Source organism: Rhinopithecus bieti, unplaced genomic scaffold (genome assembly GCF_001698545.2).
Source record: "Rhinopithecus bieti isolate Rb0 unplaced genomic scaffold, ASM169854v2 scaffold_41649, whole genome shotgun sequence".
Taxonomy (NCBI): domain Eukaryota; kingdom Metazoa; phylum Chordata; class Mammalia; order Primates; family Cercopithecidae; genus Rhinopithecus; species Rhinopithecus bieti.
Window position 1 is genome coordinate 482,094 of NW_016816893.1, and position 26,780 is coordinate 508,873.

Below are 26,780 nucleotides of genomic sequence, written 5' to 3' on the forward strand. Positions count from 1 at the left end.
GACCATCCTGGCTAACATGGTGAAACCCCGTCTCTACTAAAAATACAAAAAAAAAAAAACTAGCCGGGCGTGGTGGCGGGCGCCTGTAGACCCAGCTACTCGGGAGGCTGAGGCAGGAGAATGGCGGGAACCCGGGAGGCGGAGCTTGCAGTGAGCTGAGATCTGGCCACTGCATTCCAGCCTGGGCGACAGAGCGAGACTCCGTCTCAAAAAAAAAAAAAAAAAAAACAAACTAATAATTCATATTTTTTATTAATATAAAGCTCTATGAAGAAATTTAAGCAGGGTAAGTAGATACAGAGTAATAGCGTGGAGGTTGGTGATGGCAGTTGAGCAGGCACCTGAACAACTGTGGAGAAGCCATATGTTGACAGTGTCCCGGGAAGTATGAACTGCAGATGGAAAAGTCTGGAGGCTGGAAAAACTTTGACCCATTTAAGGAACTGCAAGAAGGTCAGGGAGAAGCAAGAGGTTGCTGTCTTGGATTAGAGTAGTTGTGGAAAAGGCACAGGTGGGGAGAAGTGGTTGAATTCGAATATATTTCAGACAGCAAGCCAACAGGGCTTGTTGACAGATGAGAAATTTGGGGATAGCATAGAACTAGTTGGGACTTGGTTTTGGCCTAAACAATTGGGTGAATAGGAATGCCAATAACAGACGGAGAATAACTGGTCAGAGACAGAGAAGCCTGGGTGGAAATAGATTTGGGGATAAGGGCAGAGGTGAGAAATCACAAGTTCCATTTGATTTGCCTATTTGATGTTCAATAGGACATGTGTAGAAGATGGGTGGATATATGAGTCTGGTGCTCAAAGGAGAGGCTGGGACTAGAAATTGGTCTTTGGAAATCCCCTGCATATAGGTAATATTTACAGCCATGAGATGGGTTGAGATTACCTAAGCAGAAAAGGTAGATAATGAAGAAAAGGAGGCTGAAGAGGGGTCATAAAAGAAGATGGAGCTAGCAAAGAAGACTGAGAGGGGACAGCAAGGCAGAAGGAACCAAAACCAAGGGAGAGGGGTTTTCGAGGGAGGGAGTGTCAACGCTATGGAGAAAATCAGATAAGAACAAAACTGGCCATTGGATTTGGCAAGACGGTGATGAAACGAAGAGCCTTTCAGTAAAGCAATGAAGATGTATGTTTCCTATGTGGATGAGTGAAAGTGGGAAAAGAAGGTAGGGATGTAGAGCCTACAGAACAGCCATTTCTTTCAAGGAGTTTTCATAGAAAGGGGCAGAAAGAAGGCAAAGTAGCTGAAGACAAATACGGGCTCAAAGAAGGTCTGTTCATTTTTTCTTTCTTTTCATTAATAAGGGAGACATGCTAGGTAATGCTGAGGATAATTCTGTATTGAGGGGAAGTGCTGATCAGGGAAGAAGGGATGGGATCTAATGCACAAGTTGAGGGGATGGCAGCCTTACACCGGAGCAGGGACAGGCGGGGAGGCAGAACAGGGGATGCAGGGAGGAACAGCAGGGCTGAGGGTGGGAAGTCCTCACCTGACTACTTCTAATTTCTCAGTGAAATAAGAATCAAGAAGCTAATACGCTTAGTATTTGCTCAGAGCATGTATGAAGTGGGGGTCACAGATGTGAAGAGGGAGGAGAAAATGAATGGAAAGTGAATTTAGTGGGGCCCTATAGCAAGAGGACTGCAATCATTGTCCCCTGATAGTAATCTACCTTTTTTTTTTTTTTGAGATGGAGTTTTGCTCTTGTTGCCTAGGCTGGAGTGCGATCTCGGCTCACCACAACCTCCACCTCCCAGGCTCAAGCAATTATCCTGCCTCAGCCTTCCGAGTAGCTGGGATTACAGGCACCTGACATCACGCCCAGCTAATTTTTGTATTTTTTAGTAGAGACGGGGTTTCACCATGTCGGCCAGGCTGGTCTCAAACTCCTGACCTCATGTGATCCACCCTCCTCAGCTTCCCAAAGTGCTGGGATTACAGGTGTGAGCCACTGCGCCTCTCAAAGCACTTGCAACAGGATGCCAACTAAATATTACTGAGAAAGAAATAGCCACAAGCGTCTTTTGTTTAAGTATGAAGTATTTTAAATGCTTTAAATATCCAGAAGGTATATAACCAACACCATGGACACACCACTCACATTTCATCAATGCTACATTTTGTTTAAGGTATCTTCCCCTCCCTTGCCCCGTAGACCTCCCCTGTGGTTATCAGGTATCCTTTTAAGAATAAAACGTAACAGGCTGGATGCAGTGGATCACGCCTATAATCCCAGCACTTTGGGAGGCCGAGGCAGGTGGATTGCTTGAGCCCAGGAGTTCGAGACCAGCCTGGGCAACATAGTGAAACCCGTCTCTACAAAAAATACAGAAATTAGCCAGGCATGATGGCGTATACACCTATAATCCCAGCTACTCACGAGGCTGAGGCGGGAGGATCATTTAAGCCCAGGTCAAGGCTGCAGTGAGCCATGATCGTGCCTCTGCACCCCAGCCTGGGAGACAGCAAGACCCTGCCTCAGAAAAAGAAAAAAGAATAAAACATAACAGTCACAGTTGTAAGCGACTTAAGGCACCTCTCCAATTCCATGTCCTTCCTCCTCTCCCTGTTAAAGTTCATTATATAATGATAAAAAGCAACAGTGTTCCTCTTTATCAGGACCTATGAACAATTCTGTGATAACTTCGTTAATCCAAATGCTGTTATTCAAGATTTACCTGTTATCTGGGTTGTCAGTGAGATGACCACAGGAAGTTCCGAAGACAGAGCCCGGAGACTGACATTGTAGTCAGTACCCGGATGCAGGTCCAAGCACACCTCGGGATCTCGGCTGCTGCTACTGATATTAAAGGTCATTTCCTGGGCAAACTCCTTCTGATACCATCTCTGGCCCCAAATGTGGAACTGAAACATAAAAAAGCTCACTGGGTGAAAGCTTAAAGGGCTTTAGATGTCTTGAAACCTCCCCCTTTTCTTTCTTTCTTTTCTTTTCTTTTTCTTTTTAAGATGGGGGCCTCACTCTGTCACCCACGCTGGAGTACAGTGGCACCATCTCGGCTCACTGCAGCCTCAACCTCCCAGGCTCAAGTGATCCTCCCTCCTCAGCCTCCCACGTAGCTGGGACCACAGATGCGTGCCACCACATCCAGCTAATTTTTGTATGTTTTGTAAAGACAGGGTTTCGCCATGTTGCCCAGCCTGGTCTCAAACTCCTGAGCTCAAGTTATCTGCCCGCCTCGAATCCCAAAGTGCTGGGATTATAGGCGTGAGCCACCACGCCCAACCCCTTTCTGTTTTCATAAGCTTTCTTCCTCTCTCTCTCTCTCTAGACTCTAATGTTTCTTCAAAAGGTGAAATGCAGCAGTAAGCAAATATTAGAGTTGCAATACTATAAATATTGTACTTAAAATATTATTCGTATAATAAATATATTTTTAAATAAAAACACACAAAAGGCTGAGGTCCCAATACTGGCAACTTTCTCCTTCTTGTTCTCACACATACAGTGCACATACCCAACAAGAAAGTCTATTGGCAAAACGGCAGGAGCAAGGACAAGAACATTTTCCTAGAAATCCAAACTAAGCAGGACCTGAATTAGGATACTCGTAGCTGGTCTGGTAAAACCTGAGAAGGGTTTTTCTCCTCTGCCTGCCCGCTTCTGGTGACCCTACCCTTTCCTTTACCACCCTGACACTTTGGCCAAGAGACACCCTTTTGTTCTTACTTAATTTCTTGTAGTAGAAGCTCATGCCAGTCTTCCCCCCTCCCTTTTTTTTTTGAGACGGAGTCTCGTTCTGTCACCCAGGCTGGAGTGAAATGGCACAATCTCGGCTCACTGCAACCTCTGTCTCCCGGGTTCAAGCAATTTTCCTGTCTCAGCCCCGCAAGTAGCTGGGATTACAGGCCCGTGCACCGTGCCTGGCTAATTTTTGTATTTTTAGTAGAGACAGGGTTTCACCATGTTGGCCAGGCTGGTCTCAAACTCCTGACCTCAAGTGATCCACCTGCCTCAACCTCCCAAAGTGCTGGGATTATAGGTGTGAGCCACCGTGCCCAGCCAGTCCTTCCCTTTCTTACTCATGACCACATCGAGCCTCAAAAGTTCCCCTTGGCTCTCTAGGCAACACATCCAGACCCTGGTCAGAGACACTGATAAGGACACAGACACACATGCATAAGCCACAGGACTCCTTCCATGGACACTGCCTGAGCATCAACAGCACCAATATAGGAGCACAAAGAAATTCTCGGCCAGGCGTGGTGGCTCATGCCAGAAATTCCAACACTTGGAGGCTGAGGCAGGAAAATTGATTGAGGCCAGGGGTTTGAGACCAGCCTGAGAAATATAATGATACCGCGTCTCTACAAAAAAATTAAAAACTTAGCCAGGCGTGGTGGTGCACACCTGTAGTTCCAGCTACTCAGGAGACTGAGGCAGGAGGATCACTTGAACCCAGGAGTTCAAAGCTGCAGTGAATTATGATCATGCCACCGCACCCCAGTGTGAGTGACAAAGCGAGACCCTGTCTCTAAAAAAATGAGAACACATGGACACAAAGAGGGGAACAACGGACACAAAGAGGGGAACTCTGGGGCCTACTTGAGGGTGAAGGGTGGAAGGAGATAGAGGATCAGAGAAAAATACCTATTGGGCACTATGCTTATTACCTGGGTGACAAAATAATCTATACACCAAACCTCCGTGAAACCTTAGGCCAGGCTTGGTGGCCCCCACACAGTATACCTATATAATAAAACTGTGCCCATACTGCTGAACCTAAAAGTTATATAATTTTAAAAAATATAAATAAATTTCAAATGTTGAAAACGAAAAAGAAAAGAAGAAATTCTCGTGGCTGTCTCATCTCTCCCCGAGGTTTTTTTTTTTTTTTTTTTTTTTGTTGAGACAAAGTCTTGCTCCGTCACCCAGGCTGGGGTTCAGTGGTGCAATCTTGGCTAACGGCAACCTCCACCTCTCGGGTTCAAGCGATCCTCCTGCTTTCAGCCTGAGTAGCTGGGATTACAGTCATGCGCCACTACGCTCGGTTAAGTTTTATATTTTTTGTAGAGACAGAGTTTCTCCATGTTGACCAGGCTGGTCTTGAACTCCTGGCCTCAAGTGATCCACCTGCCTCGGCCTCTCAAAGTGCTGGGATTACAAGTGTGAGCCACTGCGCCCAGCCAAACGTTTCTGTCTTTAAATATGCAGAAGTGGCCATCTTCTTGCTTCTGGATGCAATTGCCACAGTAAATCGTCTATTGATAATGATAGTTATAGAAGTAGATTTTTAGGTTTGTGGGTATTTTTAAGCCTCCCACATAAGACAACCATCTATAAATACAGTAACTTTCAGTCACTTACTAAATACATCTCCTCCATATCAGCTGTCTCGATGCTTCTCCATCTCAAGCAGGTTTCATTAAATCCTGAAATGTTACTGATGGTCTGTTTTACTGCAATGGAAAAGAAACGAGAAATCAATTTACACTCTATAGAAAAAATACTACCTTTTAACTGAGCCATTTTCCGGGGATAAGTGTTAGCATGAGATGAGTTCAACAGTATTTTACTTTAGAAATTAGTTGTAGCAGTCTCAAAGAAATGCCACTTTTATATTTAGGTAAACTCAGTCTTGATGAAAGATTTCAGATTCAAAGATACCTAATCGGAGGACCCCTCTTAAGAATTATTTTGAGTGGGCCAGGCGCAGTGGCTCATGCCTGTTATCCCAGCACTTTGGGAAGCTGAGGCAGGCAGATCGCTTGAGACCAGGAGTTCGAGACCAGCCTGGCCAACATAATGAAACAAACCCCTTCTCTACTAAAAATACAACAATTAGCTGGGCGTGGTGGTGTGCGCCTGTAGTCCCAGATACTTGGGAGACTGAAGAATTGCTCAAACCTGGAAGGCAGAGGTTGCAGTGAGCAGAGATCGTGCCACTGCACTCCAGCCTGGGTGACAGAGTGAGAATCTGTCTCAAAAAAAGAAAAGAAAAAGGAAAAAAAAAATTATTTGAGTTTATTTACTGCAAACTTCCTTGGCTTACTAAGCTAAAATTGTAACTCTTTGTCCTGGACCTTGTATATCCTCATTTATACAAATAAGTGTCGGTTTGAAATTCTGAGCTGAGAGCAACATTTCAGCAGAGAATTGCTCCTTGAGGAACTGAAAAAAGTGCTTTCAAGCAATCAGGTTTTTCATGAAGAAAAGAATAGGAGGTGATGGGATTCTCTTGGTTTGGTCTTCCTTATCTCTTGCGAGCAAAGAAGTATTTCTTGTCCTCTGCTCAGTTTCATGGTAATCAATCTAAAAGACAGTTCAGATCTGATACAGTTTAATGTAGAGGTACACCCCTCCTCCAGTAGTCAAGAAAGACTGTTTACTCAAAACCCTGACATCAGAGGTTACTTCCTTCAAAATGATCTCTGTCCCTAAAGTGGAAATAATAGAGGAGACTCGCTAAGAAGCTTCACAGGAACACTGGGATGATTAACGAGTGATACAGACAACTCCCAAATTACCTGAAAAAAAGGAAGGTCTCATGAAAGGTAAGGCTGTATTTTGTAACCCCCTGGCCTGACAGGTTCCTACAAATGAAGCCAAGTTGGTAGACATGACCCCTCTCTGTGGATTGGGCAGCTTGACACAGAGAAAGCCTGCGTAGGTCACAAGCTGTACCTCAAATATTGCAACACAGAGCAGGTAGGGAACAGGAGGCAAAGATGAACTGGAGATAAGGAACAGGAGGAGTACTGATGATTCCAGGTAATGCAGCCCCACAGCTGGGTAGAGACAGGTTTCGAGATTAGTAGTAGTGGTCCAAAGTTACACTTCTGAAACTTTCAAAATACAAATAACTCCAATAGTATTTAAAGAGTTCTAGACTATACAAAAAGGTGGAAGGCTCCCCATATCATTTAATATGACTAAATAATCCACAATGCCCAATATGTGCAGGATGGCACAGCCAATCACTAAACATCCTATGCCAAATTCACTTGTTAATATAAATACAAAAATCCAAAATAAAATATTAGCAAAAAGAAGTCAGTAGTACATTCAAAGAACAATACACTATGATCAAAGAAGATTTATTCCCAGAATACAGAGAGGATCATTATTGGAAAAGCTATTAATAGGTTAAAAGAGAGAAACCATGTGGTTACTTTTATAATTGGAACTATTAATACATTTAATATACTCTGTTAACTTAAAATCTTAGTGAGCTAGGACTTCATTTGACAGAAACTCCTTAGTTTAATAGGGTTTATAAGAAACCACTACACTCAGTAGTAAAACAATTAAGCAATTTGTAGTAAAGTTAAGAACAATACAAGGATGTCTGGTCTTGTAGCTATTACTGAGCCTTGAATATTCAAGAGATTCTAGACAATGCAGAAGAAGACAAGAAAAAAAAAATGAGCTATAAATGCCAGAAAGTGGAACAAATGATGCAACTGCCAGTAAATCTGAGACTCAACTAATCAAATATGAAACTGTTTGAAAATAATAGAAAGGCAACACACAAAAGCTGATCATTTTCTATCTATCTTCAAGAACGAGTATGGTAGCCTAAATAATGACTCCCATCCCCCACCAGCATGTCTACATCCTAGTCCCTGGAACCTGTATGTTACCTTACACGGCAGAAACACTTTGCAGAGGTGACTAAGACAGTGAGATTATCCTGAATTGTCCAGATGGGCTCAATGTGATTACAAAGATCCTTATAAGAGGGCAACAAGAAGAGTTAGAGAGAAGATTCAAGAACGGAAGTGAGGTTAAACTGATGAACTTTAAATATGGAGGATGGAGCCACAAGCCAAGGAGTACAGGCAGGATCTAGAAACTGGAAAGGGCATGGAAATAGATTCTCCCTTAGATCCCCCCCATCCCTGAAGAAACACAGGCCTGCTGACATCTTGATTTCAGCTTAGTGAAACACTTCACACTTCTGACCTCCAGAACTATAAGACACTAAATTCATGTTGCTTTTTGTTTTTGTTTTGTTTTGTTTTGTTTTTTGAGACAGTATCTTGCTCTGTCACCCAGGCTGGAGCACAGTGGCCTGATCATGGCTCCCTGTAGCCTTGACCTCCTGAGCTCAAGTGATTTCCCTGCCTCAGTCTCTCGAGTAGCTGGGACCACAGGCACAGGCCACCATGTCCGGCTTATTTTTCATTTATTTTAATTTTTTTGTAGAGACAGCATCTCTATGTTGCCCAGGTTGGGCTCAAACTCCTGGGCTCCCACCTCGGCCTCCCAAAGTGCTGGATTACAAATGTCAGCCACTGCACCCAACCCTCATGTTATTTTCTGCCACTAAATTTGCAGTAACTTGTCATACCAGCAATAGAAAACTAATACAAGTAGCAGAATATAATAGAAAAATAAACAGATCCCTATTCATGAGATGGGATATCAAAGCAAACCTCAAATACCTAGAAATAAACCTAACTAGAAATGTCCAAAACTTACACAAAGATTTTAAAGAAAAAAAAAATTTTTTTTTGATATGTAGTCTCTCTGTCACCCAGGCTGGAGTGCAGTGGCGCAATCTCAGCTCACTGCAACCTCCGCCTCCTGAGTTCAAGCAATTCTCCTGCCTCAGCCTCCCGAGTAGCTGGGACTACAGGCGTGTACCACCATGCCTGGCTAATTTTTGTATTTTTAGTAGAGACAGGGTTTCATCATGTTGGCCAGGCTGGTCTCAAACTCCTGACCACAAGTGATCCGCCCACCTTGGCCTCCCAAAGTGCTGGAATTACAGGTGTGAGCCACCACCCCTGGCTGCTACAATTATTTTCTTATCTCATAGGACTATTTTATACTGGTTGAAAAAGCTTTTACAGACCAACATAGATATTAAATTTTAATTGTATATTATAAGACAAAAATATAAGCAAAATGGAGACATTCCTAAAATTTCTTCATGGTCAGTATATAACAAACACTTCTCAATCACTTCTCAATTAAGAGTTATTGGTGTCTATATTTTTCCACACAATAGCATCCTATGAGATATCTATCAGAGTTTGGTGAGGCAGTATTTCTTCAAAATGTGCTCCTTTTTTTTTTCCAAAACTTTCTCACCATCCACTGACACCCATTCGGATGCTGAAAGTTGCTCTTATACTTGGCTGTTCTGTTCCCCGTATGCTTTACATATCATAACACTGTGTCTCAATGTTAAATCATAACGTAGCTTTTTGGAAAAAGTTTTAGTAGGCAATTGATCTCAAGACGTAAATGGCACCACTAATGTCCATAACTAAATAGAAGTGACAGCACTATAAGCAACTATGACCAATATGATGCATAGATGGACAATGACAATTATGTTCTTAGCAGCCACCTGACTGTATAACAATTGTAGGATTTCATAGACATCAAAATGTGAAAAAAAAAATGCCTCTGAGAATCAATAAAACATAACATATACAAGTATATTAACAGTATCATTGACTGTAATAACAAAAACTTGAAAGGGAAAAAAATACCCAAATAACCTTCTACAGAGAATAAGTGAATAAATTAGTATACCTTCATATGATGGAATACTGTGCTTCCCTCAGAGAGAATGAGATGACATTATATGAATTGATATGGAAGTATGTCTACAGGATATTGTAAGGCCAAAAGTCAAAGAATAAAATAAAACAGCAAAATGAAGAATAATATATACACAATTATTTCATTTTTAAAAATTACACACACACGTATGCTTAAGTAACCTAACAGTAGTGGTGAGTCTGCAGCTCTTTCTGCTCACAGGAAATGTCTCACTGGCTCACAGTTCAGTTCCACCCAGGTCAGGGAGTGACATTCTCCCTCTAGGTTCCCTTCCCTCCATTCAAGCCCCTCCATTCAAGGGGCTTTACAGCTTGAGCCACAGGCAGGTTGAACCCATGATGCATTCAATGAGGAGAAAAGGATCCCCAGTAGAGCTCATCCCAAGTCCCTTCCTAGTGCTCTCAGATCCTTTGCTGTGAAAGATACATGCCACGGTCTCTCATACAAATCTTCCTTCTCTTACACATTTTTAGTGATTACTCTGTGCTCTCTTTTCTCCACCCACTGGGCCAATCTAATCTAGAATCCTGAAGTTGAAAAACCAGAACTGCAAGAATGCCTCAAAAAAGAGAAAATGAAGCTCTTAACTAAACTTTGTTTCTGCTTCATTAGTATGGGCAAACAATTCTGGGCAAAATCAATCACTATTTCCTCTCTGGTCCTGTAGTACCCTGCAAATACCTCAAATCTGCTTTATGTATTGTATTATTGATCTTTGTCTATCACCCCCATTGAACTGATAGCTCCTTGAAGAGAGAGACATCTTCTTAATCTTTACACTCTCAGTGTCTAGGGCAGTGATTTAAACAATCACAGCAGTTGTGATTGTTTAAATGTAGACAATCAGCAATAAGGGGAAAGCTAAGCAAATGGTATTTCATTGACCCAGTGGAATATAAGTACTCTGAATAAGACATGATTTCTGCCCATAACATGCATTTCATTTAGGAGAGAAGTTATGGCCTATATAAGTATAGTTTTAAAAACAAGGGAGCATATAATAAATGCCAGAAAGCAAATGTAAGTATTGGTTAATATTTGATAGACATTCATCATGTGTCAGGTATTGTGATGTTTCTCCATATGCTTTAACCCATTTGGTCTTCACAACAAGCCCACGATGTGGATCCTGTCAACTGGGACACACAGAGGTGAAATAACTTGTTCAAAGTTACAGAGACAGTAAGTGGCAGATCTGGGATTTGAATTTAAATAATCTGACTCAAGAGGAACTGTGCCAAACTACTTCCTGTGCCAAGCTACTTACGAGCTTTCGTCATAAAAGGAGAACAGAAAACATTACAAACTTTAAATTACTGTAAGGTTGGGTGCAGTAGCTCATGCCTGTAATCCCAAAACTTTGGGAGGCCGAGGTAGAAGGATTGCTTGAGCCCAGGAGTTTGAGAGCAGCTTTGGCAACATAGCAAGACCCGCCCCTCTCACCACAACGCATCTCTACAAAAAAATAAAAAAGTTAGCTGAGCATGGTGGTGGGAGCATGTAGTACCAGCTACTTGAAAAGCTGAGGCGGGGCCGGGCGCGGTGGCTCAAGCCTGTAATCCCAGCACTTTGGGAGGCCGAGACGGGCGGATCACGAGGTCAGGAGATCAAGACCATCCTGGCTAACATGGTGAAACCCCGTCTCTACTAAAAAATACAAAACACTAGCCGGGCGAGGTGGCGGGTGTCTGTAGTCCCAGCTACTCGTGAGGCTGAAGGAGGAGAATGGCGTAAACCCGGGAGGCGGAGCTTGCAGTGAGCTGAGATCCGGCCCCTGCCCCCCAGCCGGGCGACAGAGCAAAACTCCGTCTCAAAAAAAAAAAAAGAAAAGCTGAGGCGGAAAGATTGCTTGAGCCCCGGAAGTCAAAGCTGCAATGAGATGTGGTCCTGCCACTGTCCTCCAGGCTGGGTGACAAAGCGAGACCTCGCCTCTAAAAAACGCGCGCGCGCACACACACACACACACACACACACACACACACACACGTTAAATAGAAAAGTAAATATGAAATTCCATCAAAATTATCTCTCAATCTCCCACAAGTCCTTGTGAAGAGCAAGGGGGGCCAGAAGGGATGTGTGAAATAGAAAAGAGGGAAGCGAGGTGGCCCAGAGTAAGCTAGGTTCACTCCCAGCAAGAGAAACTCCACTCTACGAAAAAGAAAAGAAAAGAAAAGAGACCTGATGTATAGTCAGAGCGCTGACTACAAGGAAAGGATTAAAAGTCCATGAGTTGTCAGGTAGTGGTAAGAAAAAGGCATTGCTTCTGGGAAAGAAAAGGATAAAAGGGAAAGAATGGGTGTCCTTTGGAGACTAAGCAGTGGTGGGCAACAGAAGAGAGAGGGAAATGCAAGATCCTACAAAGCAAAAGAGAACCTAAACCGAGAATACATGATTCATGCCCAGCCTTATCAAAAAACAAAACAAAACTTTTAAAGAAACTGCATTTCACTCAGTGACAGAAGAGGGCACTCTTAACCTAGAAATATTGTTAACCATCCTAAACCAGCAATTCTGTCCCTGGAATTAATGGACAAAAGCAGTTTGTATTGCATATATATATATATATACACACACACATATATTATACATATATGTATATTTAATATACATATATAAAATAAAACAATGCAGCTTGTAAAAGCTCTACATTTTTTTAAACCCACAAACTGGGGTGGTGGGGAGTCCTATACATTAATAAACTGAAATAAGTATTCTCAAGCATTTGGGGGTATGAAGAAAACTCTTTAAGTCAGAAATTTTAAAACTTTTTCTTTTCTTTTTTGAGATGAAGTCTCATTCTGTCACCCAGGCTGGAGTGCAGTGGCACGATCTCTGCTCACTGCAGCCTCTGCTCACTGAACCCTCCTGGGTTCAAGTGACTCTTCTGCCTCAACTTCCTGAGTAGCTGGAATTACAGGTGTGCGCCACCAAGCCTGGCTAATTTTTGTATCTTTAGTAGAGACGGGGTTTCACCATGTTGGCCAGGCTGGTCTTGAACTCCTGACCTCAAGTGATCTGCTCGCCTCGGCCTCCCAATGTGCTGGGATTACAGGTGTGAGTCACTGAACCAGGCCTAGAAAATTTAAAACTTAAAACATAAATGGACAAAAAACTAGGGAGGAAATGAAACAGGTGACTGAGCTCAGGAAAAAAAAATGAAAATACAAAATCCCATTAGAAATATTAAAGACTAAATTCCATGGTGCCTAAAGAAGGGTAGATTTAATTGAAGAAATACAGGAAAACAACTGAAAATAATTAAAATGAGATCAAAAAGAAGTTAAAAGGGTCAAAAATAAAGTGAATGAAGCAGAATACAGGCAAAGATCCAACATACGTATAATTAAATTATCTGAAGAAGATAAACAAGCATGAAACAGAATTAGTGTTTAAAACTATAATTCAAGATAACTTTACAAGAATAAAGAGGCCTGAGTAGAAATACTAAAGGGATACACTGGGTACCTGTGAAATCTGACCGCAAAATGGGGTGACAACCCCAAAAATATATTCAAGTAAAACTATGAGATTTTAAAGATAAAGAAAGAAATCCTCAGGGTCTTCACTCAAAGAAATAAACAAATAAGATACAAGGGCAAAAGAATCGGGCTGCATCAGGCTTCTCAAAAGCTACATAGAAAGCAAGGCAACAAAAGAACTGACTATTTTTAAGAAACTCAAATCAAGAAAGTGTGAATTAAGATTTTTATATCTAGCCAAGCTGCCTTTCAAGTATCAAGGCTATAGAGAAACGATTCTACATATCCAAGAACTCAAGGAACACTGTGCTCTTAAGGAATCTACTGGAAAATGAGCTTCATCCAAGAGATAAACTGGGGAAACTTCAGTAAAAGGATTGGTGATAAGCATTTGCTATATTCAACTGTAGCTCTAAGATAAAAATAAAGATGGGGCAAGGCAGAAGAATGATATATAAATGCTGTATGTTTTCATAAAGTAGAAATAATGCAACTGAAAAACTAAGAGGAAAAGGGACACAGAAAAAGGAAAATAGAATAAATCAGTTGTGTCAATAGTTGAATGTCATAAAGGCAATACATGAATTAAAGCATGCCATTAAAAACTGTCAAACCAGGCCAGGTGCAGTGGCTCAGACCTGTAATCCCAGCACTTTGGGAGGCCAAGATAGGAGGATTGCTTAAGGCCAGGAGTTCAGTTCTAGCCTGGGCAATATAGGGAAAACCTGTCTCTACTAAAATAAAAAATGAAAATAACAAAATTAGCCAAGCATGGTGGCTGTAGCCCCAGCTATTTGGGAAGCTGAGATCGGAGGATCACTTGAGCCCAGGCGTTCAAGGCTGTAGTGAGCTATGATCATGCCACTGCACTTCAACCTGGGAGTGAGACCCCATCTCAAAAAGAAAAAAAGAAAAAAAAACTGACAAACCAGCTGAGTGTGGTGGTTCACGCCTGTAATTCCAGCACTTTGGGAGGCCAAAGGCGGGAGGATCACTTGAGGTCAGGAGTTTGAGATCAGCTTGGGCAACAAAGTGAGACCTTGTCTCTACAAAAAGTTTTAAAATTAGCTGAGCACAGTGGCTTACGCCTCTAGTCCCAGCTACTCAGGAGGCTAAGGCAAAAGGATCACTTGATCCTGGGAGGTTGTGGCTACAGTGAGCTATGATCAATCCACTGCACTCCAGTGTGGGCAACAGCGCGAGATCCTGTCTTAAAAACAAACAAATAAACAAACCTGACAAACCAGATGGTGAAAAGGTAAATGAGAAAACAGAAGGGAGTCAGGGCATTTTTTAAAGGTACAAAGGTAACCACTAGAAAAATATAAACCTTCCTTTAAAAATTAATAAATAAAAAAAGCAAACAAAATCTATCACACAGAGAAAGAAATGCAGAAAATATAACACAATACATATAGTAGTTGTAACATAAAATAATAGGATGGAGTTGAAACCATAAGAAAGTAGGCACTGCAATCCCTATATAGGACAAAATAGAATTCAAATCAAAAAGCATTAAATATGACAAAAGACAATTTTTAATGCTAAAAGCCACAAGTCACAATGAAGATATAGTACAACTACCTTTGTAAAGCAAAAGAAAATATATGAAAAGATATAATAACTATGAAAGCAGAAACTGGCCAGGCGTGGTGGCTCACACCTGTAATCCCAGCACTTTGGGAGGCCAAGGAAGGTGGATTACCTGAGGTCAGGACCAGCCTGGCCAACATGGTGAAACCCCATCTCTACTAAAAGTACAAAAATTAGCCAGGCGTGGTGGCACGCGCCTGTAGTCCCATCTATTCAGGAGGCTGAAGCAGGAGAATCGCTTGAACCGGGGAGGCAGAGGTTGCAGCGAGCTGAGATTGTGCCACTGCACTCCAGCCTGGGTGACAGAGCAAGATTCCATCTTAAAAAAAAAAAAGAAAGAAAACAGAAATTAATGATATAGAGCAAGAATCAAGAAGTTTTATCTATAAAGGGTCAGATAAGTAAATATTTTAAGCTTTCCAGGCTGACAGTTCTGCCTTTGTTTCAATAAAACTATTTATGAAAACAGGTGACAGGCCAGATTTGTTCTGCAAGTCATAGTTTGTTAATCCCTGATATTGTGAGAGAGAAAAAAATAGTAGATCCAATTAATAAACCAAAATCTTAGAAAAACTAATAAAATAAACAAACCACTTAGCTAATTTAACCTAGACAGGGGGCAGAAAATAAAGATAAAGGGAGAAATGATCACTGAGACAGAAGAAAATTCAGAAAGTTAAACAAAACTACTTTGCAGATCAGTGCACAAATAAATTTTAAAACTTAGATGAAATAGGTAATTCCTTGGAAAATCTGGTTTACCAAAACTGACTCCATTAGACAGAAAAAGCTTAAGCCGACCAATTTCCATAGAAAAAATTGAGAATGTCATCAAGGAATAACCCCACAGAAAAGCCCCATACCCAGATCATTTCATAGAATTTGATGGATTCTACCAAACCATCTAAAATCAGATAGTCCAAATGCCATGTGAATTGTCCCAGGCATAAATAATGAAGAAAACTTTACACATTCTTTTTATGAAGAAAGGAAAATACCAATGCTTAAACCTGATAAAGATAGTGGAAAAAAAATAGAGAAAAGTGTCGACCGACATCACTTATAAATATTGGTGCAAAAATGCGAAAGAAAATATTAGTGAACAGAATCTAACACCACATAAGACAATACTCAATGACCAAGTAGGATATATTACAGGAAGGGGTAGGACTGCAAGAAAGGGAAAAATTTGAAATTATACCAAATTTAAAAATTATAAGTAAAGAAAAGTTTTAAAATATCTTGTTGTTAGCTTTCCTTTGCATGGTACTAAGGAATATTTTAGACTAAAATGTATGTGATCCTTTCTCTGATTTCAGCCTAGGAGAGAACAGTTTTGGAGTCTGTCTGTACGCATGATTAGAAAATGAAGGTCCTAAAAAGAATGAGATAAATCTATTGCCTTCAGAGCCACTTAGAACCCATTTAGTGGAAGGCTCCAATTCTAAACAACTTATTCATCTTTATGAGTAAAGGTAATGGATATGGTCCCACTAAGCTGGATCTACAAGGTCACTATGTTATCTGTTAAAAGAGCAAACATTTACTCTCTCCATACTTGGCATATTCAGATGATTGTATATTCCATGTAAAATATATGCCAATTTCTGGCTTCACCAACTGCAAGTATGGGTTTCTTAGGCTAATGGTTTGTAAGAAAAGGAGGGAGACTTCAGGCACAACTCTTCAACCACAGAATGCTGTTACAATATTTATCATTCTGTGGAAAAATATCAGAAACAACGTTACATGATTTATGGTCTTTATTATCTTTTGTTCAGACTTTAATTCTGTGAAGAGGAATCCGTTACGAGGAAGTTTTATAAAGTCCACATAGATCTCAAATTATGCATGCTGTTCAAAACTTGCAGCAGAAAGCCACCTTCAAAGCGATGGTTTTCTATCAGGGCTTTACTCCCCGGTAAGAGTGCTCTGTTCCTTCTCCTTGTAGGATTTTTTTTAATTTACCAACATTATTTTGGGAATATCTAAATGCATGCAATCTTCTGCTAAAAGGAACTGAAAAAAAGCATTCTTTTGTACATAAATAATAACGGTTTTTAAATCTCTAATTAGAAGTAGCCTATATAGACAGTTGGCTTTGCAAGCTAAATATTGTCAAAAAGAATCGCTATAAATCAACTATCCTGAAAGCAAAGTTACTATTGTATAACTGCTCTATAAATAGTGGTATCATCTTAGTTATCCTTGATTTACATTTGGGGAGCAGTTTATCTTAAAGAGGGCAACAGGATAAAGCTGGGAGCTTTACTGTTACTTTATTGAAATTTATTGAATTTTTTATTTGAAATTTTTCTTTAGACAAATTTGGTATTGGTTAGAACAACTGTGAAATTTTTCAAGCTAAACACCTGTGACTATATTATATGGAGAGGAATTCTAAGGGTTCAGTCACCCATTCATTGGCAGAGCAGTTTCAAACAATTCCCTTGGCTCAGCTCCCTAGGCTCAACCTTCCAACAGAGGAGGACAGCCTTCAATTCAAGCACAAGTCCTTGTTATTCAATTGGCAGCACAGAACAATTGCTCCGTGGGTACTTATAAGAGAAAACAGTTGCTAGCTCAGTGACACCAAACATTCATCAAATCTCAGTTGAGGGAAACAATATTTAGAAAACAATGCTTGAAAGAAATGGACTCCAGTCATACCTCCAAATAATCTAAATAACCTATCCTACCCCTGAATCAAGCCAGATCAGCAAACAGTAGGCATTTCTAATGCATCTTTTCTGCCACTCTACACTGAATTGTGCTTTTCTGTGTTCAGGGGCAATATAAAAAAAATAGCCTTATAAAATCCTCATAAAATGCTGCTCAGACACTGTCCTATTTATGAGACCCCCTGGAATCAGAAATTCCTGATTCTTAATGTTGAAAAAGAATTGTACTTCTGAAAAACACTGCTTCATTGTAACATTATGGACAATGCCATGGTTCCCTTTCTGGCTGGATGGGAAAACTTAAACCTAAATTTGTGAGGCACTAATGAACAAGTAAATAGGTTATAAGGGCATGAATTATTCTTAACCTTATTCCTATATTTTTTATGTCTCTGTTTTTGTTTTCTTTCTTCTTTAGCCTAGACATCTAACCTATTATCTTTTATTTTATATACCCATGCAGGTCACTTAAAGTCTTTCCTAGAAATAAAACAGAATATAAATACTCTTTTGTTTTAAAAAATTCTACGTTTAATAACAATGTAATGAATCACAATGGAAAAGATCAATAGATTTGACTGTATGGCAATCTAAAACTTTTATATGTCAAAAACATCATAAACAAAATTGAAAGAAACCATAAAACAGAAGAAAGACAACATAAATAATAACCAAAGAAGTCATGCTCTTAGTATATGAATAAACTATCTATGTCCATAAGAACATGAAATCTGATCAATAAATAAAATAATGATGGTAAATCAACCAAGAAATTTGGACAAATTGTTCCTTCAAAACAAATGAATTTGAAGGAACCTAAAAGTAATTTAAATTGCTTTCCTAACATAGACTCCTACAACTATAATGGACCTTTCCTGTTCAAGATAATTACAGAGATCAGTAACCTTGCTTGAGTGTATCAAAGGTTGCTATTTACCTGTCTTTCCAATTCCATAAAGGAAAAGACAATTTTGGCTTCTCCTTATTCCCCATATGTTAATCCTCAAGGAAAGAACAGTATATACGTAATCTAACTGGTAGGAGACTGCCATTCCTTGAGTCACATTTCCAAGTAATAAGTTCACATATTACAGGTTGCCACCCAAACAAAATGCAGACTTGCTCTCTGGTACCCGCCTGTGCACAGGTACAAGGGGCACTCTGGGTATCTCCGGTCTTCAGGAGGTAAGTAACCAGTGTCTGCCACCACCCTTTCCTCTGCTTTTCAGCCTGAGATTGGGTGGGTAAGCCAGGCAAGGCTCCCTTCCAGAGCCACCTGCCCATATTTCCATGGGGAAAGTAAGTAGGGAGTTCTACTTGGCCACAACAGCTAAACCTCATCCTTCAATATAGCTTTTACCTGAAATTCAGTGTTGGAGAGAGAGTTCCTGGAAACTTGCCCAGATCAATAAAGTTGATATTTGTCATTTATCTATCTGTTTGTCCTGTGCAATCTTATATGGAAAGGGGAGGTAAGATTCAGTATCTCCCTGCAAAAGGCAGATATACTCATTGGGGTCTTGAGTATAAAGATAAGAGCTGCCACAGGGGAGTAAGGCACCATGAGGGAAGATGAGAGCTCCTGATCTCTGCAACTGGAATTCAGGAACAGATGAGGTAGGTAGATATCTGATTACCAGGAAAACTTTGCAAATCAGACAAAGCTCTAAGACACAGGGTTTTTAGGCAGGAGCAGATGAATTATTTTAGCTTCCACTTTTTTCTTTTAGTCTTTCTTTTCTTATTATGTCTCTGCCTGCAAGAGCTTTGACATTGCCCAGAAGTAGCTAAGGTTTATGTGGTTAGAGTAATGCGACTCAAAATGTAGACTGACAATATCAGCAAGGCCTGAAACCTTGCTAGAAACGAAAATTTGCTCCCCTCCCCAAAGGCCTACTGAATCAGAACCTCTGGGATGCAGCCCAGGAACCTGTGTTTTCATAAGCTCTCCAGGTAATTGCTATATTTGCTAAAGTTTAATATGCACAGAGGCAGCAATAGTGGGAGGTTCTAAAGAGGATTTTGGGGAGCTAGATATTAGTAGACAACACTAGATTAGCTTGCCAAAATTCCATTTCTCTTTATATCATTTGGAATTTCATCCAGGGCTAAGGAGAGAACTGCAGGAAGATTGGATCCATGGCTTCTCCACAGGCTGAGTTCACTCTCACATCAAGGTCTTTTAAATGGCCCTGGATGATCTGTTTCACAGAAACTCAGACTGGGAATTCTAGATAAGAAATTGGGAGTTAAAGTAGAAAAAAAGTCCAGTGGAATTATTACAAACTCAAATGCTAAAAAGAAATAACAGAAAGTGTATACCTAGAACTCTGTTCCTAGAAATGAGATTTTGCCCATCTCTGAAAAAAGAATGAAATCAGTTTCCAAAACAGGTTTTGTTCTCACAGATAGGATAAGATTTAGGGAGAAAGGATAAGATTAGGGAGAGTGAAATCAAGTGGAGGAAATAACACTAAGAAGAAAATTTGAAATCATATTGGCTCAGTTAGAAAAATATGACAAGGAAAAGTTTTAAATAGGGGAACGAGAATAGGCATTAATGAGAACTTCGTTTCTTCCTTAATAACTGGAACTGTGATACATGAAATGTATCTAACGATGTGAAGAAATGTGAACATATTTAAAAAGAGAATGATCAGTGAACATGTTTAAAAAGAGAATGATCAGTGTAGAATTCTTCAAGCATCACTAAGTGAGTTTCAAGGTGGCATTGTTTTTGTAGATGAGGCAACAGGTATTGCACCGGCTATAAGGACATCTGCCTGAGAAATAGAGCTGTATTAAACAAGGTCCAGGGAGAACGACAATTGATCAAGCCCAGGATTGGGTTTAGGCTGAACTGAATAGAAAGAAATGCCTCCTAGTGAAAATGAAAGTGGGAAGAAAGTTGTTTTTTTTTTTTTTTGAGACGGAGTCTTGCTCTGTCGCCCAGGCTGGAGTGCAGTGGCGCAATCTCAGCTCACTGCAAGCTCCGTCCCCTCCCGGTTTCACGCCATTCTCCTGCCTCAGCCTCCCTAGAAGCTGGGACTACAGGCACCCGCCACCACGCCTGGCTAATTTTTTTGTATTTTTAGTAGAGACCAGGTTTCACCGTGTTCGCCAAGATGGTCTCGATCTCCTGACACTGTGATCCGCCCGCCTCGGCCTCCCAAAGTGCTCGGATTACAGGCATGAGCCATCATGCCCGGCTGAAGAAGGTATTTTAACACTGGATGTTTGCGGCAGGTCCAGAGCTCTGTGACATCATTCTATCTCTACAGAGACCTCAGAGGCAGATTCCAAAGTAATATGTGAGGAGAACAAAAATCTAAGTCTGAAAACAAAAAGCAAATATAGAGAAGGAAAATACTAAGACCTAGCAAAAGGTATGACTCCTACCTGGCAATAAAGAAGGAACAGAAACAACTTAGATGGAAGGGTAAAGGCTTAGAGCTGAGCAGGACCTGCTAAGTAAGAATGTTCTCAGAGGGACCTTGAACATTGCAGGCTTATCTCTGATACAGAAACGGAAGCGGGAACAAGAAGTGTTTCAATTCCCATCAAAGAAGCACCAACTATTTAAGTCTTGGAAATTCAATTCCAAGAAGGTAGGGCTTGGGCGAAATGCCACTAGTCCAGGGGATTTCCTGGACCTCATCAGACCAGTGAAAGTTCAGGTTCTGGAAACCCAACAGCAGCTCACAGATCAGCTGAGGGTAATTCCCCATGGGAGACAAAAGGGAAAATCTCCTAACCAGGAAGTAGGACTCACAGGCAGACATTCAATAATAGGACCCCGTGGAGTCCAGAACTAAAACAATTTAGGGAATCTTTCTGGGTTTATAGAAATTCAGAGAAAAGAGTGAGAAATGGAGACAGGAAAGGAAGCATGCAAGACAATGTATCTCACTTGAAGAGTTTCCTAAGATAAATATGGGGTGTCCTGCCCAGAAAGAAGGGAGGCTCTTTCACTAAACAGATAAAGATCTTCAGCAATGGTGAAGCTTGGGTAGAAATAGGGCTCAAGGGAGCAATGAAAATGGAAAGGTTCTAAATCCCTGGAATGGGCATCAAGAAAGACCCAGAGCCGGCCGGGCGCGGTGGCTCAAGCCTGTAATCCCAGCACTTTGGGAGGCCGAGACGGGCGGCTCACGAGGTCAGGGGATCGAGACCATCCTGGCTAACACGGTGAAACCCCGTCTCTACTAAAAAAAATACAAAAAACTATCCAGGCGAGGTGGCGGGCGCCTGTAGTCCCAGCTACTCGGGAGGCTGAGGCAGGAGAATGGCGTAAACCCGGGAGGCGGAGCTTGCAGTGAGCTGAGATCTGGCCACTGCACTCCAGCCTGGGCGACAGAGCCAGACTCTGTCTCAAAAAAAAAAAAAAAGAAAGAAAGAAAGACCCAGAGCCACCACTGCAAATGTCTAAAATTTTCAAGGAGAGTACAAAATGAATCCAACTACCCTGATAAGAAGACATTTCCCAATCTACCTTTAAATTGACACGTGGTAAACTCCAGACTGCTTGGTAACCTACAGAGGGTGAACTATGGCATGCTACATTATACTTACTACTAGTAATTTAGGGAGGCAAAGGAGAAGATAACAACAGGCTTCTTTCTGAACTTAACACCACGGGCCTCTCATTTATTATACTCATGCTAGAGTTTAGACCTCATCTCTCACTACTGTCCCCAGCTCTCTGCTCCAGCCATACTGGTTTCCATGACATTCCTAGAATATGCCAAGGATGTGCCTGCTTCAAAACCCCGGCATTTGCCAGTCCCCTGTACACCAAAGGAGTAGCATCTATTACAAAACAAGATTCCTAGGTTTCAACAGCTAGAACACACTCTCCATTCAGCAGGACACTCTGGCTGAGATTCAGCAGAAAAGATGTAGGATAGAAAAAATTGGGGACTTCATGCCTTTACACATTAGTTTATTTTACAAGGAGAGGTGAATTTTATTTAATCTTTATTTCTTTATCTGAAGCGATCTTGCTCTGTTGCCCAAGCTGAAATGCAGTGGTGCAATCTCAGCTCACTGCAGCCTCAACCTCCCAGGCTCAAGAGATCCTCCCACCTCAGCCTCCCAAGTAGCTGGGACCACAGGTGTGTGCCACTACACCCAGCTAATTTTTGTATTGTTTATAGAGACAGGGTTTCACTATGTTTCCCAGGCTGGTCTCAAATTCCTGAGCTCAAGCAATCCACCCGCCTCAGCCTCCCATAGTGCTGGAATTACAGACGTGAGCCACTGTACCCAGCCAGATTTTATTTATAGATTTTTATTTCTCTAAGAATTTAATAATTGGAGGGAATTCATATTCAATTTGTCAGCATTACTATGCAGCTGAAAATGTGTTGGGGGGTAGGTTTATGTTGTCATGAGGTGCTCCTTGTGCAAACTCTGCTGATACAGACAGGACAAGGTGCCAGGCTCAATCTGATATGAAAAATAGAATAAAAACTGAAGCTGGACACGGTGGCTCACACCTGTAATCCCAGCACTTTGGGAGGCTGAATTGGGAGACCTCACCTGAGGTCAGGAGTTTGAGACCAGCCTGGCCAACATGGTGAAACCATGTATCTACTAAAAATACAAAAATTAGCTGGGCATGGTGGTATGCGCCTTTAGTCCCAGCTACTCAGGAGGCTGAGGCAGGAGGATCGCTTAAGCCCAGGAGGTGGAGGTTGCAGTGAGCCAAGATGGCACCCGGCACTCCAGCTTGGGTGACAGAGTGAGACTCCATCTCAAAAAAAAAAAAAAAAAAAAAAAGAAGTTTCAGCCTTTGAGACCAGCCTGGCCAACATGGTGAAACCATGTATCTACTAAAAATACAAAAATTAGCTGGGCATGGTGGTATGCGCCTTTAGTCCCAGCTACTCAGGAGGCTGAGGCAGGAGGATCGCTTAAGCCCAGGAGGTGGAGGTTGCAGTGAGCCAAGATGGCACCCGGCACTCCAGCTTGGGTGACAGAGTGAGACTCCATCTCAAAAAAAAAATGAAGTTTCAGCCTCAGGTGCTTTGTGGCCCTCATGAGAGTCTAACACATTTCAGAGTCTTTTTTTTTTTTTTTTTGAGATGGAGTTTTGCTCTTGTTGCCCAAGTTGGAGTGCAGTGGCACGATCTCGGCTCACTGCAACCTCTACCTCCCAGGTTCAAGTGATTCTCCTGCCTCAGTCTCCCGAGTATCTGGGGTTACAGGCACACACCACCACACCCGGCTAATTTTTTGTATTTTTAGTAGAATCAGGGTTTCATCATGTTAGCCAGGCTAGTCTCGAACTCCTGACCTCAGGTGATCTGCCCGCCTTGGCCTCCCAAAGTGCTGGGATTACAACTGTGAGCTACCACACCCGGCCCAGAGTCTTCTAAATGCAAAGGCCAAACTGCCCACCCTGACCCACAAAAGCAGTGGTGAATATCACAGAGAGGCCTCAGGGAGGTAGTAGCAGGACCTACCCTCTTCTGTTGTTTTCCTTCAAAGGGGCAGCCTCTTCTGGTTGCCCATAAATTTGTCTGATAAACCCACAGGATTAAAGAACGAAAGAAATAGTAGTGATGGCTGCACAACAGCCATCCCACTAGGGGGAGCTGTGGAGTTAATATAGTTGGCACCTAGGTGGCTTCTTCAAAAGGCTGCAAGGGAAGAATTTCTAAGCAGCCTGACCTTAATCAGGCCTCTGTTCTCTATGTCAAGTTAATGTGCTTATACATGGCCCAGTCCTGAGGCCGTTTTGCCTGACACAGTGGGACCCACGTTTCTGGTCTCCCGGAAGTTGGTTCTAGTTGCCGATAATGATACCCTTAGGTTTCAGTAGTCTTAAATTTGGGGTGAGAGACAAAATGCTTTACAAAATTCTCAATTTAGGACTCCCAGGGAGCTCTGAATAAATCAGTCCACCCTTGGTCTGTGCCCTCTACGAGCCAGTACCCTGCAGGGAAGGGGATAAGTGGTAAGGTTCAGGCATCCTGAACCCCAGACACAGCTAACAAAGTTTCTTAGACCTGGAACCCCTGTCTCTTGACTCCCAGACTAGCACTTTTATGCCCCCCACACACACTGCATAGCTCAATTCACATAGGCAATTTGTCCTGAGGCACAAGAAAGAAACATCTACACTCACCTGCTGGGGGAGTTGCTATTGTTATTTGCACCGAGTGCCCCTTAGGAGAACTCAGCAGGGTCACGTTCACTGTATAATCAGTCGTAGGGTACAGATCCAAACACACTACAGGCGCTCGCTCCCACGTTGTGAAGTTAAACGATGTTGCGTGACAAAAGTTATCCAGATACCACCTCTGACCCAGAACGGTAAACTGCCATGAGATTAAAAGAAAGTGTTGCATTAAATTTTCCGTTGGCTAACAGGTGCCTAGACTATTAGCAAAACGGAGTTAAAGCAAGAAAGTTCCTTTTTTTAATCCTTGCCTACTTATAATTATTTTTAAGACAGTAGCAAGCTAACCTGAAGAAGGACTTTACAAAGCTACCTTACCTGTCCTCACAATCAGGTATAGGACCAAGCTTAAAATGCATTAACTACATCTCAGATGAAGAAAATGTTAGTCTATTCTAAAATAATCCCTTGATTATCACCCAAATGAAAGAGATTACATTGGAGCTAATGAGCAAAATTATTTTTTTTTCTCCTTCCCTTCTGAATAGTTCTCTCTCTCTCTCTCTCTCTCTCTCTCTCTCTCTCTCTCTCGCTCTCTTTCTTTTCTGAGACAAGGGCTGGTTCTGTCACCCAGGCTGGAGTGCAGTGGCACAATCTTAGTTCACAGCAATCTCAAACTTCTGGACTGAAGTGATCCTCAGCTTCCCAAGTAGTTGGAACCACAGGCACGTGCCACCACACCTGGGTAATTATTGGATAATTATTTTTACAATTTATTTGTAGAGACAGAATCTTACTTTGTTGCCCAGGCTGGTCTCGAACTCTTGGTGTCAAGCAATCCTCCCACCTCAGCCTCCCAAAGTGCTGAGAATACAGGTGTGAGCCACTGCATCCAGTCAAAATTCTTTTAATTTCTTTTCATTGTAAGAAATCCATGGACAAGCCTCATAGAACAGAGTACTTAAACTAGGTGGGTTCCTTAACCCTGCCCATGGAGGGGAAAAAAAACAAAAACGTGTGGGGACCACCCCAGATTATGCATTCAAAGCAAATGCCATGGTACTTCACTGGATCCTTCCTATTAGGCCTCTGGTAAAACGGCTTTTGACCCGTGGAGTCAAATCACACAAATCATCCTCTACGCACTGCCAGCTCCAGCAGGGTGTTATAGGGAAAAACTTTCGTGAAGGTCCCATAAGTAATATGATCAGCCCTTGATCAGTTAGTGTGCATTAGCTGGTGGAGACATATGCTCAGTGTTGCCACTGATGCTAGCACCATTGTCTATACCACCCTCAATCCCTCCTTATTCTCGTCACTCACTCACTCTTCTCTATCAATTTCCACAGTCATCCAAGACCCTGACATGTGGTTCATAAGGATTCTTCTCTCTCAAACCCTTTGAATTCTCTTGGATAACTTAAAGGTCCTTCCAGATAAACCATCAAATATTGGCCTCAGAGTTCTTAGAGCTCAATGCTATGAACTTCCTTCACTCCACCTCTGCCACCCATATCCATGGCCACAACCTAGACTGTGCTATCGTCGGAGCTGCTCCCCCATGGTCTGGCAGTCCCCTATTCTTCTGAACCACTCACTAGTGAGGCATAATGTGTTCATGCGTGTTTAGGCAATACGTCTATTCTCTTTAGCAAAACACTTTTAAATATTGACTTTTTTCCAGTCAATTTAAGAGTGTTTCACATGTCACACAAAGTAACCTTTATCTAACTTTTTTTTTTTTTTTTTTGAGACAGAGTCTCGCTCTGTCACTCAGGCTGGAGTGCAGTGGCACGATCTTGGCTCACTGCAAGCTCCACCTCCCAAGTTCATGCCATTCTCCTGCCTCAGCCTCCTGAGTAGCTGGGACTACAGGTGCCTGCCACCACGCCTGGCTAATTTTTTGTATTTTAGTAGAGATGGGGTTTCACTGTGTTAGCCAGGATGGTCTCCATCTCCTGACCTCGTGATCCACCTGCCTCAGCCTCCCAAGGTGCTGGGATTACAGGCATGAGCCACCGCGCCCGGTCAATTCCTACTTATTTTCTACGACTCAGTATAACAGTCTTTGCTTCTGGTTAAAAAAATTGTACCTGGGCCTGGCAAGTGGCTCACATCTGTAATCCCAGCACTTTGGGAGGCCAAGGCGGCTGGATCACTTGAGGTCAGGAGTTTGAGACCAGCCTAGCCAACATGACAAAACCCCATCTCTACTAAAACTACCAACACTAGCTGGGCATGGTGGCGCATGCCTGGAATTCCAGCTACTAGGGAGGCTGAGGCAGGAGAGTTGCTTGAACCTGGGAGAGGGAGGCTGCAGTGAGCCAAGATCACACCACTGCACTTCA

General features: G+C 41.9%; 1 protein-coding gene across 2 annotated transcripts in view; it reads right to left on the bottom strand.

The window, feature by feature from the left end:
• Nucleotides 1-26,780, bottom strand: part of LOC108517501 (sushi domain-containing protein 1) — a 74,334-nt gene that overhangs the window by 34,911 nt on the left and 12,643 nt on the right. For both annotated transcript variants that reach the window (XM_017855477.1, XM_017855479.1), the window contains exons 4-6: nucleotides 24,439-24,631; nucleotides 5,339-5,430; nucleotides 2,691-2,877 (exon numbers count right to left, since the gene is read on the bottom strand). In XM_017855477.1, coding sequence (XP_017710966.1) covers nucleotides 2,691-2,877; nucleotides 5,339-5,430; nucleotides 24,439-24,631 — 472 coding nt within the window. The remainder of the gene's footprint in view (nucleotides 1-2,690; nucleotides 2,878-5,338; nucleotides 5,431-24,438; nucleotides 24,632-26,780) is intronic.